Genomic DNA, 20,077 nt, shown 5'->3' on the forward strand with positions numbered 1-20,077 from the left:
TTGTCAAGGCTTCTGAGCCTTTACTTGGTTAGTCAAACTTTCTGCAGTGAGAACAGATGCTGGGATTTTTAAGTTTTGCCAGGTCTGGTCTCCTCCTGTGAGGATGGGGGATACCTGTGAGTGCTGCTATTCAAATATTCTTTTGCTGGGTTAAGCAGAGGCCTTGCCTTCCCCGCTTGGATCAAGCTTCTTTCTCTATTTCCCTGCTGGAAAGCCTTTGCTAATGGACATCTGCTGAACCTTGAGCAACATCAACTTACCCAGTGAGTTCCTTTCCTGCAGCGGGAACAAAGTCCGGGCTCTTTTAAATCCAAACTCGGTGGTCCTGTCCCATGCTCTGGCACAGGCCTCAGCTCACTTTTTGTGGCCAGGCTGATTGACCTGTGCTCTCTACACTCTCTTTGAAGATGACCTATCTTTCCGCAACTAAAGCATTTTCCTTTATTCCTTGTGTAATTTGCTAAAGTGGCAGCGAGTACATTCAGCCTGTACTCATCTGTCCCTACATTCCTGCATGTCCTGAGAGAACCTAACAGCATGCTCTCTTCCTTGAAAGGGCATATCGCAGATTGGCATATGTTCGTGTTTTCAAATGCTAATGTAAGAATGAAATTATCTGTAGCCCCCGTGGCTCTCACATTCTTGTGGACAGCATCCTGTAACCTGGATATAAAATCTACATAAGGCTTATCATTTCTTTGCTTCACTGCAGTGTAATTTGGCCGCCTGCTTCCCGATGGTGCTATTTTTTACCCCAGGCCTATAGGCAAACCTCCCGTGCCTGTGTAAATTCCTGTTCAGTAAATTGTATGTGTGACTTAACTGTGAGGAAATTCTCATCTCCTAGCAGCTGATGAACCCTTACATCTATATCATCTTCCTTGTTTTTGTGTGCTTGTAAGAGGGCTGTTTCATTCCATCATATTTGATATTGCAAAAATTCTGAAGGAGAAAGATATGTCATGGTCAAGGCTTCCCTGTCAGCAGGGATCCAGTGCTCAGACTCTGCCATAGATCTTATCATGCTAATCATGAAAGGTGAGTCTGTGCCATGGCTAGACACATCTTGCTTGAGATCTTTAAGTAGCTTAAAGGGAAAGGCACTATGGTGCCATTCTTGAATCCCATGTGGGTGATGCTCATCAGGCTGTCTGTCCATAACTCGAATGGGATATTCTAAATTCTAAATCTCCTTCCTGAGCTATACTTTTCTCCACCTGTGAAAGCAAAGGTGCCTTCCTACTCCTTTTGCTTCCTGAACTTCACCTTCTATGTTAAATATCTTTGTTTGCATTTCTTTGGGTCTAATCTCATGTCTCCCTCCAGCACTGACTTGCTTGATTGTATTGTGATTCCTAGGATTTTCTACTATATTCTGGCTGTGGGGCATATGCTTCTAGTCTAATGTCTCCTTCTAACTCAGGCTTAGTTTTCTCAGCTCTTTCTAAAATCTTTTCATCAGCCTGATATCCATTCTGCCTGCCTCTCACCAGATTTAAGTTTGGGTATCTCACAAGCTCCTCACTACTCTGCTGGTTTTGTTTCTTAGCTTCCTCTACCTTTGAAAGCAAGGGAGCTTCTTGGCATTGTTTCATAGCCTTGCTTTGTGTCTTGGAATTTGTTTCCTCTAGTGCTTTATCTCCTTTAAACCTGTGGAAGCTGCAGTCCCCTGAGAGCACAGAGGCTTTGGCCAGGAGGTTTCATTTAGAATCAGAGGCTTTAGATAACAAATCAGTCCCTGCTTCTTCAGTTTTTTCTAAAGTTTCATCACCTAAACCATGCTCATTCACAGAGACTTTAGCTTGCTTTTCTAGATTTGGATAGACACAAGACTTCTCACTAGACTTCTCTCCCTTCTGCAAAGGTTCTAAGACCATCTTAATGAGCCCACAGAGATCATGTCTACATGGGGATATTCTCCCCATCTCTGAATGCTTTCTTTAAATTTACAATGACTTCCTCCCAGGTCTCTAGATTGAAAGTTCCTTCCTGTGGAAACCATGGATTATACATTTTTACTACTTTTAGAAAACATTGCATCTTTTTCTTCAGTACTTTTACACCCTGTCTTTTCAGTAAGTGGATAAACATAATACCATAAGTTTTAGGTTTATTTTTTTTAACATTTTATTAGGGGCTCATACAACTCTTATCACAATCCATACATATACATACATCAATTGTATAAAGCACATCCGTACATTCTTTGCCCTCATCATTTTCAAAGCATTTGCTCTCCACTTAAGCCCTTTGCATCAGGTCCCCCTTTTTTTCCCCCTCCCTCCCTGCTCCCCCCTCCCTCACGATCCCTTGATAATCCACAGATTGTTATTTTGTCACATCTTGCCCCATCCAGAGTCTCCCTTCTCCCCCCTTCTCTGACGTCCATCTCCCAGGGAGGAGGTCACATGTGGATCCTTGTAATTAGTTCCCCCACTCCAACCCACTCACCCTCCACTCTCCCAACATCGCCCCTCACACCCCTGGTCCTGAAGGCACCGTTCACCCTGGATTCCCTGTGCCTCCAGCTACCATATGCACCAGTGTACAACCTCTTCCCTATCCAGCCCTGCAAGGTAGAATCCAGATCATGGTAGTTGCGGGGGAGGAAGCATCCAGGATCTGGGGGAAAGCTGTGTTCTTTATCTGTACTACATCGCACCCTGACTGGCCCATCTCCTCTCCTAAACCCCTCTATGAGGGGATCTCCAGTGGCCGACAAATGGGCCTTGAGTCTCCACTCTGCACTTCCCCCTTCATTCACTATGGTATATATATATATATATATATATATATATATATATATATATATATACACACATATTCTTTTTTTTTTTTTTTGCATGATGCCTTATACCTGGTCCCTTTGGCACCTCGTGATCGCACTGGCTGGTGTGCTTCTTCCATGTGAGCTTTATTGCTTCTGAGCTAGATGGCCGCTTGTTCACCTTCAAGCCTTTAAGACCCCAGACACTATCTCTTTCGATAGCCAGGCACCATCAGCTTTCTTTGCCACATTTGCTTATGCACCCGTTTGTCTTTGGTGATCGTATCATGGAGGTGTGCAGCCAATGATATGATATTTTTGTTCTTTGATGCCTGATAACTGATCCCTTTGGGACCACACGATCACACAGGCTGGTGTGTTCTTCCATGTGGGCTTTGTTGGTTCTGAGCTAGATGGCCACCTGTTTATCTTCAAGCCTTTAAGAGCCCAGACACTATCTCTTTTGAAAGCCGGGCACCATCAGCTTTCTTCACCACATTTACTTGTTCACCCGCTTTGGCTTCAGCAGTTGTGTCGGGAGGGTGAGCATCGTAGAGTGCAAATTTAATAAAAGAAAGTATTTATGCATTGAGGGAGTGCTTGAGTAGAGGCCCAAGGTCCTTCTGCCACCTTAATACTAAACCTATAAATATAGACACATAGATCTATTTCCCCATCCTCATATATATATTTGCATGTACATGTTAGGTTTACTTTTACCTTGCCCCATTGTCCTCTTTAAAATACTCATTCACAATTTCCACTACTTATCTGCTAATCCCCACACTGGATGCTCACTTCACACAATGTTCCTGATTCATTCTACTGTCTAGTGGGGCCATACAATTTTTACATGGGGTATAACTCAAGAGTTCCTTTCCTAGTGCCACGTGATGGGTGCCATTTGTGGGGGAAATCAGCCCCTCACACTATCACGCGTTCAGTAAGCACAACAGTATGCTTAATATATATATAAAGATTAATATATATATATATATATATATAAAGATTAAAATAAAGTCATAGAGAAACAGGAGAAATGGGAGAGAGTAAAATAGTAAAGTCAAACATATTTCATGGTAGCATATATTTCATGATAGCATGCTCACCTCAGCTCCTCTTGGTGGTACACATGAAGATGGGTGATGAGAGGGCAGGAGAGTGTCAAAGAATGTTTTCCTCTACAGGAAGACAGAATAAACCATGTGCTCACTTTAAGGCAGCATAGCTGTTGGGGGAGAATCTGTGGGAATGAGATTTGTTAGTTTTCTACAAGCATAAGAATGGGCAGTGTTTATTTCATGGGGTTGTTTTTTAGTTGGAGCTGACTGAACCCTGAGTCATAACTGACTCAATTTCACCTCACAATAGCAGTAACAAATAGTGGTTGTCAGAGTAAGGTGGGAGGGGAGGGTAGGATTACAAAAGGACACAAGGAAATTTTCAGGAATGATGATATGTTTGTTATCTTGTTTATAGCGATCATTTCACAGGTATCAAAATTCATCAGATTGTACAACTTAAATATATGCATTTAATATACGTCATTATACTTCAATAAAGCTATTTGTAAATCATATAGAAAACTAAGACAAACCACAAATTGAAGCATATTTGTAACACACATAAAATATATCTAGAACATGAAGAATCTTCTGTGTCAGGGTTTGTGCTAGTTAAGGTTTACTGTGCCAACCTGGCCAATAAACATGTGGGATTAATTGAAGGGCAGAGAGATAAATAGCTCGGTGAGCCTCGCCTTTCTTGTTCTCTTGTTTCCTGCTCTATGATGGTTGGACCAGAGTGCAGTTGCCTTAGCTAGTTCTTTGCCTCAGCTGGCAAGGCTGACTTCCTGCGAGACATCCCTGAGGAGAAGCCACATGGACCTAACCGGATATAGCCCTGAGTGCTGGAGCAGTCACATGGAGACCCTTGCCAGCACTGAGATGCTTACATGCTCACTGTTTACACTTTCCTCCTGAATTTCGTGTCACTGCGTGTGTTTTGTGAGTTTGAGGAGGACATACACTGGTGTCGACATAGGGGCGAATGTCAGACTTATGAGCTTGGACTGGATTGGGTTAGGATGCTTTCTTAATGTACACTTATCCTTTATATAAAACTCTCTCTTATAAAACATGCGTGTCTATGAATTTTGTTTCTCTAGTCTACCTAGACTAACACAGGGGTTAACAGAATGCAACTCTCAAGCCATACATAGTTCTTTCAGTACCTACGTGTAGCTCTGAAGTATAATTGAAAATGAAGATAAAATCATCATTCAGGTAATAGTGATTTTATTTGTTTGTAAAAATATTCCTTTGGCCCTCGAATAATTAAAAAATTGTGTGAGGGACAGGATTGGCTCTTCCCTCTTAAAATTTTGCTAACACCTGTTTTCAGTCAATAAGAAACGTCCACCAAGGCCTTAAGTAGAAAGCAAATGTTTGGAGAATGCTGAGGGCAACAAATGTACAAATGTGCTTGACATAAAATTGATGTATGTATTGTGATAAGAGTTGTATAAGGCCCAATAAAATGATTAAAAACAAAAATGAAACTTCCAGTCTTGTACTTTCCAGTTATGTACAAGGATAGGCATAGTTTTTAATAACAAAAACCTAGAATTCCCATGGTCAAAAAAATAATTTGCCACATAGTCACGTGATGATTTTTTTTAACTAACCATAACTACGTAGAATACCAGGAGCTCTGGTAGTTCACATGGTTAAGTGCTTTACTACTAAAAGAAATGCAGCCGGTTTGAGCCCATCCAGTTTCTGAATGGATTTGCTTTTGTAAAGAGTGTGACAAGGGATACCCTCTTGGGTAATTCTATTCTGCTAAAAATGACTGAGTTTACTATGAATCAAAAATGACCCGATAGCTTACAATAGCATAGAACATCAGGTTGAATTTCAGGAAATTATGCTGAGTTTTTTTTTTAAAAAGAAAAAGAAGCAGAAACAAATTTCTGAAGGATAAATATAGTACAATTTATTAATAAAAATTTATGGATGTAAGTTTAGTAAAACTATTAAAAGATAATAGGGGCCAGACCACATCCAGGGATACATGTGGTAGCCAACTGAAAACAAGGTGGGGGAAAGGTAAAAAATACAAAATAAATGTGTAGCGGGGGAACAGGGCACTAACCCACCCAAGGGGAGGATATTGTTTATATCTTCACAGAGAAAGAGGGACCAGAATTCAACTCAGTGCTCCAAGATGTGACTTCAACATGTAGGCATGGAGTAGGGAACCAGTGAGAGGTCTGAGGGTCCGGTCCCAATCCCAACTACGTAGACAGCTGCCCTTCCCCCCAGAAGAATTTATTTCAGAGGACAGGACTGAAGCTGCATCTCAGGGCGAGGGACATATATGATCAGTGCACGTGGGAGGAAATGAATGGGGAGGAAGAGAGAGTGGAACACATCCTAGCCCACCAAGCATTGACGATGATATTCCCACTCAGAGCAGCGAATCCAGAGAAGACCACATGGCCAGTCCCTCTTTGAGACACAACAATCCTCACTAACTCATAGCCCTATGGGGACAACACTGGAAACACAGTGTAGGAATTGCGCCAGATCTGATCCCACCACACCAAGGCAAAACACTAAGGGCATGCAACAGAACAGCAAGGGGAACAGAGCACCGAAGTCACCAAGGAATACCAAAAATAGACTTTGGGGTCAGGGCTTGGCACCCCATCAGCCTCAGCTGGAAAACATTCCTAAAGGTCAACAAACAGTCCTTAAACTAACTACAAGCTTTTCTTCTTTGGTTGTTGATGTGTTGGGTTTTTGTTGTTGTTATTGTTTGCTTGTTTTGTCATTGGCTTTTTGTTGTTCTTGTCATTTTGTTTTCTTTTGTTGCTGGGTTTTGCTCTGTCTTGTTTTTGTTCATATTATAATCTCCACAGATCTGTCTAAATAAGGCAGGCTGGATGAACAATCTGGAGGAGAAAACAATGGGACCGACAGTTCCGGGGGGACATGGGAGAGGGGAAAGTGGGGGGAAAGGTATTGGTGGTAACAAACCCAGCAACAAGGGAACAACAAGTGATCCAAATCAGTGGTGAGGAGGGTGTAGGAGGCCTGGTAGGGCGTGATCAAGGGTAATGTAACCAAGAAGAATTACTGTAACCCAAATGAAGACTGAGCATGATAGTGGAACAAGAGTAAAATAAAAGGAAATAGAGAAAAGAGATAGGAAGTAAAGGGCATTTATAGAGGTTTAAATGGGGGCATGTACATATGTAAATATATTTATATATGAGGATGGGGAAATAGATTTATGTGCATATATTTATAGGTTTAGAATTAAGGTAGCAGATGGACATTGAGTCTCCACTCAAGTACTCCCTCAATGCAAGAATATTTTGTTCTATTAAACTGGCATTCTATGATGCTCACCTTCCTGACACGATCGCTGAAGACAAAGCGGGTGCATAAGCAAATGTGGTGAAGAAAGCTGATGGAGCCCGGCTATCAAAAGATAAAGTATCTGGGGTCTTAAAGTCCTGAAGGTAAACAAGAGGTTATCTAGCTCAGAAGCAACAAAGCCTAATGAAAGAAGCACACCAGCTTGTGTGATCACGGGGTGCCAAAGGGACCAGGTATAAGGCATCAAAGAACAAAAAAATCCTATCATTGTGAATGAGGGGGAGTGCAGAGTGGAGACCCAAACCCATCTGTAGGCAACAGGACATCCCCTTACAGAAGGGTCGTGGGGAGGAGATGAGCCTGTCAGGGTGCAGTGTAGTGACGATGAAACATACAACTTTCCTCTAGTTCCTAAATGCTTCCTCCCAACTCACTATCATGATCCCAATTCTACCTTACAAATTTGGCTAGACCAGAGGATGTACACTGGTACAGATAGGAATTAGAACTACAGGGAATCCAGGATAAATGATCCCTTTGGGACCAGTGGTGAGAGTGGCGATACAGGGAGGGTAGAAGCAGGGTGGGGTAGAGAGGGGTAACTGATTACAAGGGTCTACAAATAACCTCCTTGGGGGATGGACAACAGAAAAGTGGGTGAAGGGAGATGTCGGACATTGTAAGATATGACAAAGTAATAATAATTTATAAATTATCAAGGGTTCATGAGGGAGGGGAAGTGGGGAGAGAGGGGGAAAAACTCAATGAGCAAACTTTGTTGTGAAAAACAGGAAAATACATCAAGCACCATTGTTTAATGTAATTAGGACATACAGGAATATGCAGGATTAAAGGATCCCGATATCCTAATGATTATGGGAAATGTAATGCTAGTTGACCACAGAAAAAATATTTGCTCAGGGTAGTCTTGAAATGACAAAGGTAACTATCGGTAAGGAAATGAATAAGAGCACCCCAAGATTCACTGTTTACCTTCACATCCAAGCAAGTCAGGAGGTAAGGGGTGAGTTCAGATAAGTGAAAAATTTTGAGGCCCCATTAAATAGAGGCAGGCAATACACCAGTAGGTTTCCCTCTTCATTTATATTCATGAACCTCCTGGCAGAAAATTTGAACCTCACATAAGTGAAAGTGCTTGAAGCACCACTGAATTGATGTAAAAGGATTTCCTATTGGTAAACGTGTGGTGAAACACCTGCCTTTATCTTTAAAGTGTTTTAAACGAAGTCAAGTATCCTCACCTGGCAATGTGTGTAGGGATAAATGTGGAGCTCAAGGAAGTAAAAATGGCTAAAGACATGACTATAGGGAGGTTCACCAAGCTACATGAATGTGTTAATCTGTGAACTTTAGGAGAACAAATCCACAGAAACTCGTGTATAAAAGAGAGTTGTAATTAAATATTAAGTGCACATCAAGAAAACTTCCTTACCAGAGCTGCTCAATCTCATAAACCCAACATTACCCCATATGCATTGGAAGCAAAAGCAGTTAAGTGGTGACGGCATCTTCACCCTGGACTGACCTTCACGAAACAAGAGAACGAGGAACTTGAAAAGCCAGGCCGACCAAGCCATGTATCCTTCCGCCCTTCAATTAAGCCCACCTGTGTGTATCGGCTAGTTTGGGATGATAAGCTAACTCCCAAGGAGGAGCTGATGTCAGGGGCTTACATGGAGAGCAAATGTTTTGAGAATGATAAGGGTAATGAATGCACAAATGTGCTTTATACAATTGATGTATGTATATGTATGGATTGTGATGAGAGTTGTATGAGCCCCTAATAAAATGTTTAAAAGATATGAAAATAATAATAGTTTATAATTTATTAAGGGGTCATGAGGAGGGGAGGAGGGAAAAAGGAGGAGCTGATAGCAAAGGCTCAAGAGAACATGTTTAGAAAAATAATGATAGCAACATATGTAAAATATGCTTGATACAATTGATATAGGGATTGTTATAAGAGCTATAAGAGCCAGGAATAAATTGATCTTTTAATTAAAAAAAAAGAGAACAGCATGTGGCTGTAAAATTTTGTTTCCTGCTCAGGAAAAATGCCACAGAAACCGTGGGATGTTGAACACAGCTTACAAGGACAGAACTGTGGGAAAAATTTCTGTACGAGTGATTTTCTCATTTCAAAAGAGGTGAAATGTTGATTTATGGGAAACCTCATTCTGCATCCATTTCCTAAATGGATGAAAATATCTACTCATAGTACATTTGGAGTTCATTCCACCAGGTCAGATTTTTAATCAAGCTTTTTATTTAGAGGTTATGGAAAGATTATGTAATGGTGTGTGACCAAAACGGCCTGATTTATGGGGCATTGGTTTTGCCATGAGGACCATGCAACTGCTCACGCAGCCATTTTAGTGCACCAGTTTTTGGCAAAAAAAACCCAGCATGCCTCTCTTGCCAAATGCACCTAACTCACCTCACCTCACGCTGTGAGACTTCTTTTTGTTTCCAGACAAGTAGAGGGACATGAAAGGACAGCGAATTGATGAGTACAAGAGGTGAAGGAAAAAAAATGAGGGAGGTGCTGTCAGCCATCCAAACATGAGTTTGAAAACTATTTCCAAGAATGGAGTTGCCGATTTGACAAATGCATTAAATGTAATGGAGAGTACTTTGAAGGTGATAAGGTTGTTTTATTTAAAAAAATTAAATACAAAGCTTTGAAAAAATCCGTTTTGGGGGATAACCCCTCATGGATATAATTTTACTAACTCAAATAGTAAAGAAAAATAGCTGAGGATGAAATGTCTACTTGATCTTGGGAGAAGGACAGGGACTGGATCTTAGTGATCCTAATGGAGGAACTGACTCAATGAACTGAATCTTAGTCTGCATAAATATATAGCAGACCGATGTTCCTTTTTACCCCATGATTACACCTATTCTAAATAGTTCAGTAATTGGGCTTCAGGTAGTAAAATTTTCCAGAAGTTTAGTGGGAATTTAAATGTGGAAAATATGATCGTTTAACCCTGGATCTTCAGAGCTCTTCTTGCAGATGGTACAGAGGGAGGTCTCTGTCCAGGTAAGGCACAGTGGCAAGGGCACATAAGGAGAGGGGACACCTGGAGAAAAGCAAGAGTTTGGTTTGAATTCCCATGAAAGATCTGTCTAAATGTGGGAATTGCGCCTGATCTGATCCCGCCAAACACTAAGGGGGTGCAACAGAACAGCAAGGGAACGGAGCAACAAGGTCCCCAGGGAATGCCGAAGGTGGACTTTGGGGTCAGGGTTTGGCACCCCAATAGACTGGACTGGAAAACACTTCTAAAGACCAACAAACACTCCTTGAACTAACTACAAGCTTTTCTTTCTTTTTGTGTTTTGTTTTTTTGTCATTGGTTTGTTGTTGTTGTTGTTTTGTTGTATATTGTTGCTTGGTTTTGCTCTGTCTAGTTTTTGTGCATGTTAGTATCTCCTCAGGTCTGTCTAAATAAGATAGACTGGATGAACAATTTGGAGGAGAAAACAATGGGACCGACAGTTCCGGGGGGACATGGGAGAGGGGAACGTGGGGGAAAGGTATTGGTGGTAACAAACCCAGCAACAAGGGAACAACAAGTGATCCAAATTGATTGTGAGGAGGGTGTAGGAGGCCTGGTAGGATGTGATCAAGGGTAATGTAACCAAGAGGAATTCCTGAAACCCAACTGAAGACTGAGCATGATAGTGAGACAAGAGGAAAGGCAAGGGAAATAGAGGAAAGAGCTAGGAGGCAAAGGGCATTTATGGAGGTCTCTGTAAAGGCATGTACATATGTAAATATATTTATATATGAGGATGAGAAATATATCTATGTGCATATATTTATAGGTTTAGTATTAAGGTAGCAGATGGACATTGGGTCTCTACTCAAGTACTCCCTCAATGCCAGAACACTTTGTTTTATTAAACTGGCATTCTATGATGCTCACCTTCCTGACACGATCGCTGAAGACAAAGCAGGTGCATAAGCAAATGTGGTGAAGAAAGCTGATGGTTCCCCAGCTATCAAAAGATAAAGTATCTGGGGTCTTAAAGGCTTGAAGGTAAATAATTGGCCACCTAGCTCAGAAGCAACAAAGCCCACATGGAAGAAGCACACCAGCCTGCGTGATCACGAGGTACCTAAGGGATCAGTTATCAGGCATCAAAGAACAAAAAATCATATCATTGTGAATGATGGGGAAGTGTGGAGTGGAGACCCAAAGCCCATTTGTAGGCCACTGGACATCCCCTTACAGAAGGGTCTTGGGGAGGAGATGAGCCAGTCAGGGTGCGATGTAGCAACAATGAAACATACAACTCTCTTCTAGTTCCGAAATGATTCCTTCGCGCCTACCCTCCGTGCCCCCCAACCCCCAGTATCTTGATCCCAATTCTACCTTACATATATGGCTATGCCAGAAGATGTACACTGGTACAGATAGGAACTGGAAACACAGGGAATCCAGGATGGATGATCCTTTCAGGAGCAGTGGTGTGAGTGGCGATACTGGGAGGGTGGAGGGAAGGTGGGTTAGAAAGCGGGAACTGGTTACAAGGATCTACATGTGACCTCCTCCCTGGGGGACGGACAACAGAAAAGTGGGTCAAGGGAGGCGTCAGACAGAGAAGATATGACAAAATAATAATTTATAAATTATCAAGGGTACATGAGGGAGGTGAAAAAATGAGGAGCTGATGCCAGGGGCTTATGTGGAGAGCAAATGTTTTGAGAATGATGAGGGCAAAGAATGTACAAATGTGCTATAAAAAACACACACACACACAGAATGGCAGAATAGATTTTTTTAAAAAAAGAAAGATCTGTCTAATGTTGACGATCTTGTCTTCGGGAATATTAAGGATGGAGGCTCATTTAAATACATGTCATCTACTTAATTTTGATTAGTGTTGGCCTCCACTTTTCTTCCTCTTCTGAGGTCAACTGCATGGTTTACTGCCTCGGTGCTTCCCCCCACACCCATATTCAGCCCCTCCTGGATTCCCTGGGGCCAACTGCACAAAACACATGCCTCTCAGATAATGGAAAGTTTATTCTAACGGCCTGTTTTAGAGTGAGCATTACCCAATCCCTCACAGCCATGTGTCTACTCTGATTGTGGTTTCTGCATAGCTGAAGGGTCGTGCCTTTTTCCACTTATGATTGTTCCTCTCTGCCATTCACTGTTGTCTCCAAATAACCAACTGGAAACCCCATGGGTGTTACAGTGGGAAAAGAAAAAGGAGTACACTGTGGAAAATAGTATTGGCCCTCCCATCGAGAAGGCCTCAATCCTTTGCAAACAAGGACATTGGTTCTTCTAAGGCCACCTAGAACTGAAGAGAGATGCTTAGCCTCCATATTGTCCCTATTCTTGAGTCTCCTCAGGTTTCTCAAGCTATCAGATGCCTCCCGTCTCTAGTTTCCTCCGGATCAGTGGCTTGAGCTTTGACCATGAGCTTCAGTCCTGAGCTTACTGCTGGGTCCTTTGGAAATAGATTCCACCCCCACCCGCCTCTGCTTTTTCCCAGGAGACTATCTTTCCATCATACTCAGATTTCCTTTGACTGAACAGCTTGAGTCTTGCTACAAAAGTAGACAAAGAGCTGAAATGTGTGTACAAATTCGTGTAGGATTTTCTTTGAAGCCTTTAAGTGACTAATCTGACTTCTGACTTGGTGCCATTAACCAGCTTCCCCCTAGGTCTTGCTCACTGGAAATATGTGTGATCTGTAGCAGGAATGGGCAGGATTGAGTTTTCATCGTTGCTCTGTGATCTTCTGGGAAGCCATCAAAAAATGTCTCACCTTCTGTCCTCAATTACTCCACTAGGGAAACAGAGGGCTGGTGCCTTGACCTCTTCCCAGAGTGGATGTAAGGCCAGTTGGTCATCAGATAATTACAAGCTGTGAAGGGTCTTTGAGCTCTGTGAAGGAATTCTTGAACAATCCTGCTTATCCTTTTATCCATGGTCCAAGGACACAGATGGCACTGGAACCAACCTGGCAACACTTGAATGATGAAAGCCAATTACAAACTTGAAAACAGGTCTCTGATACAAGGATATGAGACAGTTAGATTGAGTTCCTCTTTTCTAATTTGAGAGGTTTCAGGTTGAAGAAGATCAGTCCATTGAAGGTTGCAGTAGACCTGAACATAGTCACCATGAAGTTAGACCGTTTTCTCATGGCCTGGACTCCCTACCTTCTCCTGGCTGTGTTCTGGGAAGCTCCGATGCTACTAGGTAAGTAAAATGTTTGAATGTTAGTGTGACAATAGAGAGATGCCTGAATTTGGAGAAATGATACAATGGGAAGGAAATGTGAACTTAATTTGGTCCTCCAAAGGAGTATTGAGGATAGGGGTGGGTGTTTTTTTTTTTTTTATATAAAGATCTCCCAACCATTTGCATTCCCTTCAGCCTTTGCCTTCTATGCAGCTACAATCTCAACTCTTTTTGTGCTTTTCTCAGAATATTTTCTTGAACTAATACTGAGCACTTGCTATCTACACATTCTCCCTTCTCACTCAATTCTCCAAACTTGTAATCATTTTACCTAGGGTACAATGTCCTCCATATTGACCGGATCATCACACACTCTTTATTTGTTATCCTGCTGGACATCTCCATGTACCTGGGCAAGTTGACCACTTACTCGTGGCTTTTCCTGCTCTCCAGTTTTCCTGGAACCATTTTCTCCATATACTCTTGGTTCCTTTGGTAATTTATCTTCTCTTCCACTTGAACATTGCTTTCTACAGTTACACCTTTGCCTGCCTTCCCTTCTTCATATGATTCCCCTAGTGAGCTCTTTTGTCTGAATAAGGTTTACTACTAGAACTGTATATTTATGTGTCCCAAATCATATCTCCAATCATAACCATGCTTTTAAGTCGGTCATTCAAATATCAAGCTTCCCACAAGGCATATCTCCCTGTATGTTTCACAGGTGTCCCAGTACCATATGATCAGAGTGGAACTTATCTGCCCACCTCATCCCATCTCTTCTAACTCGTCTTGTACTCTTTCTAATCTCAGTCCCTGGCACCAGCATCAGGCAGGGACAGAAACCTGGGGAGCAAACTACACTCCTTCCTCTCATCAGCTGCATTTGATCAATCATCAAGCTTGACAAAAGTTTCCTTCCCTCACTCATGACTAATACTAGCCTAGAAAAGCCTTTGTCATCTCAGACTTATGCTATTACAGTAACTTCATAACTAATCTCACTGTTTCAATCTTTTGCACTTGAAGTGAATTCTCCACTCTGCAGCCAGAATGATTTATAAATTTAAAATCTCCAAGTGCCCAGGTTTCTTATCATGATATACAAGGACTACCATGATCTGGGCCCTATTTAACCTCTTCCATCTCTATTCCCACACATACTGCCATCGAGTTGGCTTTGACTCAACCTTGCCCCTGTGGGTTTCCAATACTGGGACTCTTTATGGGAGTAGAAAGCCTGTCTTTCTACCTTGGAGTGGCTGGTGGTTTGGAACTGCTGACCATAGGGTTAGTAGCTCAATGCATAACCACTACACCACCACGTTTCCTCACTACTCCACCAGATGAGCCTTGGAATATGTGCTCTAATAAATACCAACTTGCTTATACTCACATATTCATAGGCCAGATTTTTATTTGCCTCCAAGACTTTTTTTATACTGCAAAATTTACCTGAAAGCATTTCTCTGTAAGGCCTCTGACTCCTCTCCTCCTTCTAGGCATCCGTAAAAACAGCTCAGGTGGTACTGTGACCGGGACACCTTCCTTAAACCACCATCGTGCTCTCATGGCTGTCTGTAAGCCGTCTTTCTTATTCCTTCACTTCTCATGGTGGAATAGTCTCTTTATGTGTCTGTGACTTCCATGAATCATTTGCTATTTGTGGGCAGCCTAATGCTTTTGTGGTTGTTTTGTTTTTAACCTCATCTTATTCATATTTGAATCTTCAGTGGCTACATTGTCCTTGCCTAATAGTTTTGTTGATCTGTCTTATTGAACTCATAGAAATGGGATTTCTTTCCGTTCTTCCCACTGCCATCTGGTCAATTTCAACTCATAGCAACCTTGTAGGATGGAAGAGACAGACCTTTCCATTAACAGCTACAAAGATAAGCCACTATGCCACTATTAAAATACTGCTGTATGGTGGTGTCCCTGGTGGTGCTGATATGTAAGGTTTGGACACAAGGTCAGAAGTTCAAATCTATCAGTCACTCTTCTAGGAAAATTTGAGGCAATTTGGTCCCATAAAGATTTACAGTGTTGAAACCCTTATAAAGGGTGACTATGAGTCAGAATTCACTCAATGGCAGCAGGTTTTATATGGTGGCACTGTCAGGTAAGCACTGGATTGCTAACTGAAAGGATGGGGGTGGGGGGGTTTCAAATCCACCAGTTGTTCCTTGGGAGAAAAATGAGGCTGTTTGTTCTCAAAGAAACATTACAATCTCTGACCCCTTATGTAGGGTTGCTATGAGTCAGAATTGACTTAATGGCAATGGGATAGAGTATTTGACAAGAACTCCAGATGTTGAATAAGATTTTCTGAGGTCAAACTCTTCTACTTCCCAGTTCTATGTCACTTTGGGAACATACCTCTTCTATCGCTGGGCTTCCGTTTTCCCATTTTTAAATTGAGACTAATAATGGTTACCACTCAAGGTTTATTGTGTGGTTGTTCCTGGTGTGTGCAAGTAGTCCAACAAAACTTTATTTTTAAGCAGAGAAAAAGGAGAAGACACTGAGTCAGATAATGATAGTAGAGGGACTAAAAAGAGGTAGCAGAGTAGTGAAGGGAGTAAGGAGATGATCTAAATCAAACAGCTGGTCCGGGTGTGATACGAATTAGGAAGTAGAGAGGGGTCTCTATAAGGGAAAGTTGGGGTCTTGGGAGGTGGAAGAGAAAAAAGGTACAAGGTAGGAAAGGATAGAGTGAAGAAATGTAACTTGTCAAATGACCATGGGACTAGAATAGGGAGTGAGGGATTAAACCGCACAAGGGAATGGGGAAATACTACTTATGTAACGCTGGTCAACCATGGAGGTGTAGATTGAGAGGATGTGGTGAGAAACCCAAGTCTGAGTTTCAACCTGCAGGCAAAGAATTCTCCCACAGAGACCAGCACATATTGGGACTGAGAAGGCAGTGTATATTGAAGGAGTGAGTTCTGCTGTTCAAGGAGCAGAAGGAATCAAAGTTGAGATGCTTAAAAAATGGAGAACTGACTTGGAAGCAACAAAGGGAAAGTGTCTCTGCTACTGAAAGCTATATGGCAGAGAACACACTTAAGGCTGATGAGCCAAATTAGTTTGGAGAGAGATAATATAGAAAAAGCTCCCACCCCCAAAGTCTGAACTAATTGAAAGTCGACTATATCCAGTCACATAAAGATTGATTGCTTTGGACTCAGACATGCCTGATTGTTTTACCATGTTCCTTATAGATTTTAATTTGTGGTAAATTAATTTACTTGTCTAAGCCTTTTTTCTTTAAGCTCTATACAATGGGGAATGACTCACACAACTAGTTCACGTAAGCATATTAAATAAGGTAGCCTGGGAAGATGCCTGCACATGGTAAACACCTAGTGAATATTAGAATTATATCCTTTTTGCCATCCCCCCATCTTGTCCTATCTCTGCCCTCCCCCCTTGTCCTTGATCTGCCTGCTCTGGGGTTGCCCTTGTCTTTGGTCCTAGCTACTGGATGTCATCTTGACATGCTGATGAACTTACCATTCTCCATTCTTTGCTCTACTCCTCTGCCCCAGACCACGAGCTTATCACTGAGAGTATCAGAGTCCAACAAACCGGGTCAAATGATGGCCCAGGATCCAGGTGATCTTTTGGAGGAGAAAGCTATGGGTCTTCCCACTTTTACTCTAAAACTGATGAATCCCCTAGGACTAGGTCCCCTCAGAGAGATAGTGAGTCCTTGTCTTTTCCCTCCAAGTCCCAGCATAACTTTCTTCTCCCCTATGAGCCCTGCCTCTTTCAGCTGCCAGTCTTGAGAAGGTGCCATGTGAAGAACTCATAGCCCCTGGATCTGTCAGCATCCAGGACAGCAACTGCCACACAGACGGCGAGGAGTGGACTGGCCCAAAGGAAGATGGCTTCCAGAACAAAGGCTACACTTTCAGCGAACCTTTCCATCTAATCGTGTCCTACGGTGAGGTCCTGGGCAGAGCTGACCAATTCAGGATTTCTCCCATTCCCAAGTTTCTCTTTTCTGTCCCCTAGACCACTGAATTCCCAGGAAACTGGCCAAGGGAAGAGATTCTTCCTTTCTTGTCTTCAGTTCACAGTAGCTAGAGTGCCCTCAGACTGAAGGCATTTCAGAAGTTGGTCCAAACTCTCAACTAGTGGTTAGAATTCCTTGGAACCTCAAAGAAAGTGTAGAAGGGTTTGTTTGTGGGCAATACTAAGGGGTTCCTAAGGAAGGCCATTGATGACACTCAGTTCTTGTCCTGGGCCACAGACTGGCTGATCCTCCAAGGTCCATCCAAGCCTGTGTTTGAAGGAGACTCACTGGTTCTGCGCTGCCGAGCCTGGCAAGATTGGCCATTGACCCAGGTCATCTTCTATCGGGACAGCTCAGCCCTGGGTCCCCCTGGACCCAACCAGGAATTCACCATCCCTGTGGTGCAAGAAGCAGACAGTGGACACTACCACTGCAGTGGGATCTTCAGGAGTCCTGGTTCTGGGATCCCAGAAACAGCATCTTCTACAGCCATTGTTGTCCAAGGTGAGATGGAGAGCTAATGTGAGTTGAGTAGGGAAAGATACTGAACTCAAAAGTGTCCCTCTTTGGCCTGGAGATGGCAGCATCAATGAAGGTGTAAGCAGCAGGCCAATCAATGGTTTAAATGTTTCAAAATCCTCAACTAGCTAGACTAAACAGCATTGGTCTAAGAGCCAGGAGACCCAGCTGTTGGTTCGGGTACTTCCACTCAGGAAGGCAGCTGTGGGCTGTTTGTGAAGCTCTTTGTGTCACTGTTTCGTCCTTTGGAAAATGAGCAGATTCCTCTGCAAGTAATGGAGAGAATTAAGCACTGTTCCTAGAGGGCTTTTGTAGATTGTAAATTGCAAGACAAATGTTTCACATTGTGCTGATAGTATTTTGGAGTCGGAAAACTAATCAAATACCCAAGCTGAACTTTGGGAGGGACAGAATCTCAGCACTGTTTTCTTGAGTTCGTAGCCCATTTCCGAGTTCAGCATATTTTCTATTGCCTAGATCTGTGCTTCTCAGTGCTTGCCAACTGGCTGTCTGGATCAGTTTTAGATCTTTCCATCCCCAGATTTAAAATTTTATTTTACTTTTACTGAAAAGTGAAAACTTGCAATGTTCAAATGGAACTTTTCAGAGAAAGCCGATTCGTGAAGTAAACAGGGAAAGCAAAGTGTGATTGCGGTTCTTAGCCTATGGTGATGGGTCCTCCCGAATGTGGGCTGGATGGTCCTTTCTCACCTCTCTCCTCAGAACTGTTTTCAACGCCGGTTCTCAGCGCCGCACCTTCAACTGAGCCCCAAGAGGGGAGCCCAGTGACACTGAGCTGTCAGACAAAGCTGCCCCTGCAGAGGTCAGCCACACGCCTCCTCTTCTCCTTCTACAAGGATGGTAAAACCCTACGCAGCAGGGACCTAGTCTCAGAATTCCGTATCCCTGCAGTTTCCTCAGAGCACTCTGGGTCCTACTGGTGTGAGGCAACTACCGAGGACAACCAAGTGTGGAAACAGAGCCTTCAGCTTGAGATCAGGGTGCATGGTGAGTTTGTATGTTGAGTATCTGTTCTGTGTGTATGTGTGTGTGTGTGTGTGCGTGTGTGTGTGAAGGAAGTTAGGGTACTAAGTCAGTGTAAGCAGGCAAAGAAGGGATAGAGAGAGGCTAGAACAATAAGCTAGGGTCCCCAGAGATAGAAGAAGGCATGAATAGAGAATGTGCACCTTGGACCATACATGCTTTACCAAACCAAGATCTGAGCCAGCTCTATAGTCATCTCAGACCTTATGTTTCCAAGCTGATTTCTGGGCATTTATAGAGATACTATCTAGAATAAGGAGAAGGATAGTTTGGAGTCTGTGCTTGGTTCTAGCTTTAAGAAAGTGGTTCTTGGCCTGAATATAACTAGAGGGGGTGTCCAGGGTGGTGAGTAAGCTTGAAACCATGCCATATTAAAAAAATAATGAGGCATGTTTGTCCTGAAAAGGAAATGACTCAAATGCCCAGGAAAATGTCCTCAAAAATTAGAAGACTGGAACTGGGGGATTCACCTAACGCCATTCATGATGAAGAGGTTGACCTAGGAGCAGTTACTAAGTCCATGCTCCTGGGAACTAGGTCTTGTCTCCATAGAGAAGGAGTTGGCTAATGGTTACATCTGTCTGATGAGGATCCTTCATCACTGGACAGTCCTAAGCAGAGGTAGCCAAACCGCAGATGCAAATTTGGACCAGCAAAGAGATTAGAATCTACAAGGTTTTGCTGCCATTGGGACCCTGGTCACTTTGAAAGGATCATAAAGAATGAGCAGGAAGGTGAGGGTAGGGCCAGACCCTGACTTCATTCTGTATGTGCCTTCTGCCCCATAATCCAGGATTCTCCAGTTCTGCTGCACCTCCCATCTCGACCTCAGCTCCTCAGAAGCCAACTGCTTCAGAAACAGCTTCTACAGAGCCCCCGGGACCTCTGCCTCCTCCGACCACCCCTTCTCCCGAGGACCCATGCTTATCCACTCCCCTGGTGGTGCCAGACCCCCACCTACATTACCAGATGAGCATTCTTCTCAAATATGTGCAGGATGTGAGAGCTCTTCTTGGACACCTGGTGACAGAGATGAGGGACTTGTCTGGCCACCAGAAGCCTGAGACCACAAAGACTACTGTCAAGCAAAAGTAAAGAATTC

The 20,077-nt window shown here is 42.9% G+C and overlaps 1 protein-coding gene across 1 annotated transcript; it reads left to right on the top strand.

The window, feature by feature from the left end:
• Window positions 1–13,282: 13,282 nt before the first annotated feature.
• FCRLA (Fc receptor like A) lies at window positions 13,283–20,070 on the top strand. Its single transcript, XM_075540806.1, has 5 exons — window positions 13,283–13,406; window positions 17,170–17,340; window positions 17,650–17,916; window positions 18,655–18,939; window positions 19,769–20,070. Exons 1-5 carry the CDS (start codon window positions 13,328–13,330, stop codon window positions 20,068–20,070), a joined length of 1,104 nt encoding a protein of 367 aa, XP_075396921.1. The 5' UTR covers window positions 13,283–13,327.
• The last annotated feature ends 7 nt before the right edge of the window (window positions 20,071–20,077 follow it).

Source organism: Tenrec ecaudatus, chromosome 1 (assembly GCF_050624435.1).
Source record: "Tenrec ecaudatus isolate mTenEca1 chromosome 1, mTenEca1.hap1, whole genome shotgun sequence".
In the NCBI taxonomy this organism is placed as follows: domain Eukaryota; kingdom Metazoa; phylum Chordata; class Mammalia; order Afrosoricida; family Tenrecidae; genus Tenrec; species Tenrec ecaudatus.

Excerpts from the sequence above, each read along its gene's own strand:
- FCRLA (XM_075540806.1), top strand. The coding sequence starts at position 13,328 with ATGAAGTTAGACCGTTTTCTCATGGCCTGGACTCCCTACCTTCTCCTG. Across the intron at positions 13,407-17,169 it reads GGAAGCTCCGATGCTACTAG|CTGCCAGTCTTGAGAAGGTG; the intron begins GTAAGTAAAATG and ends TGCCTCTTTCAG. Across the intron at positions 17,341-17,649 it reads CCATCTAATCGTGTCCTACG|ACTGGCTGATCCTCCAAGGT; the intron begins GTGAGGTCCTGG and ends CCTGGGCCACAG.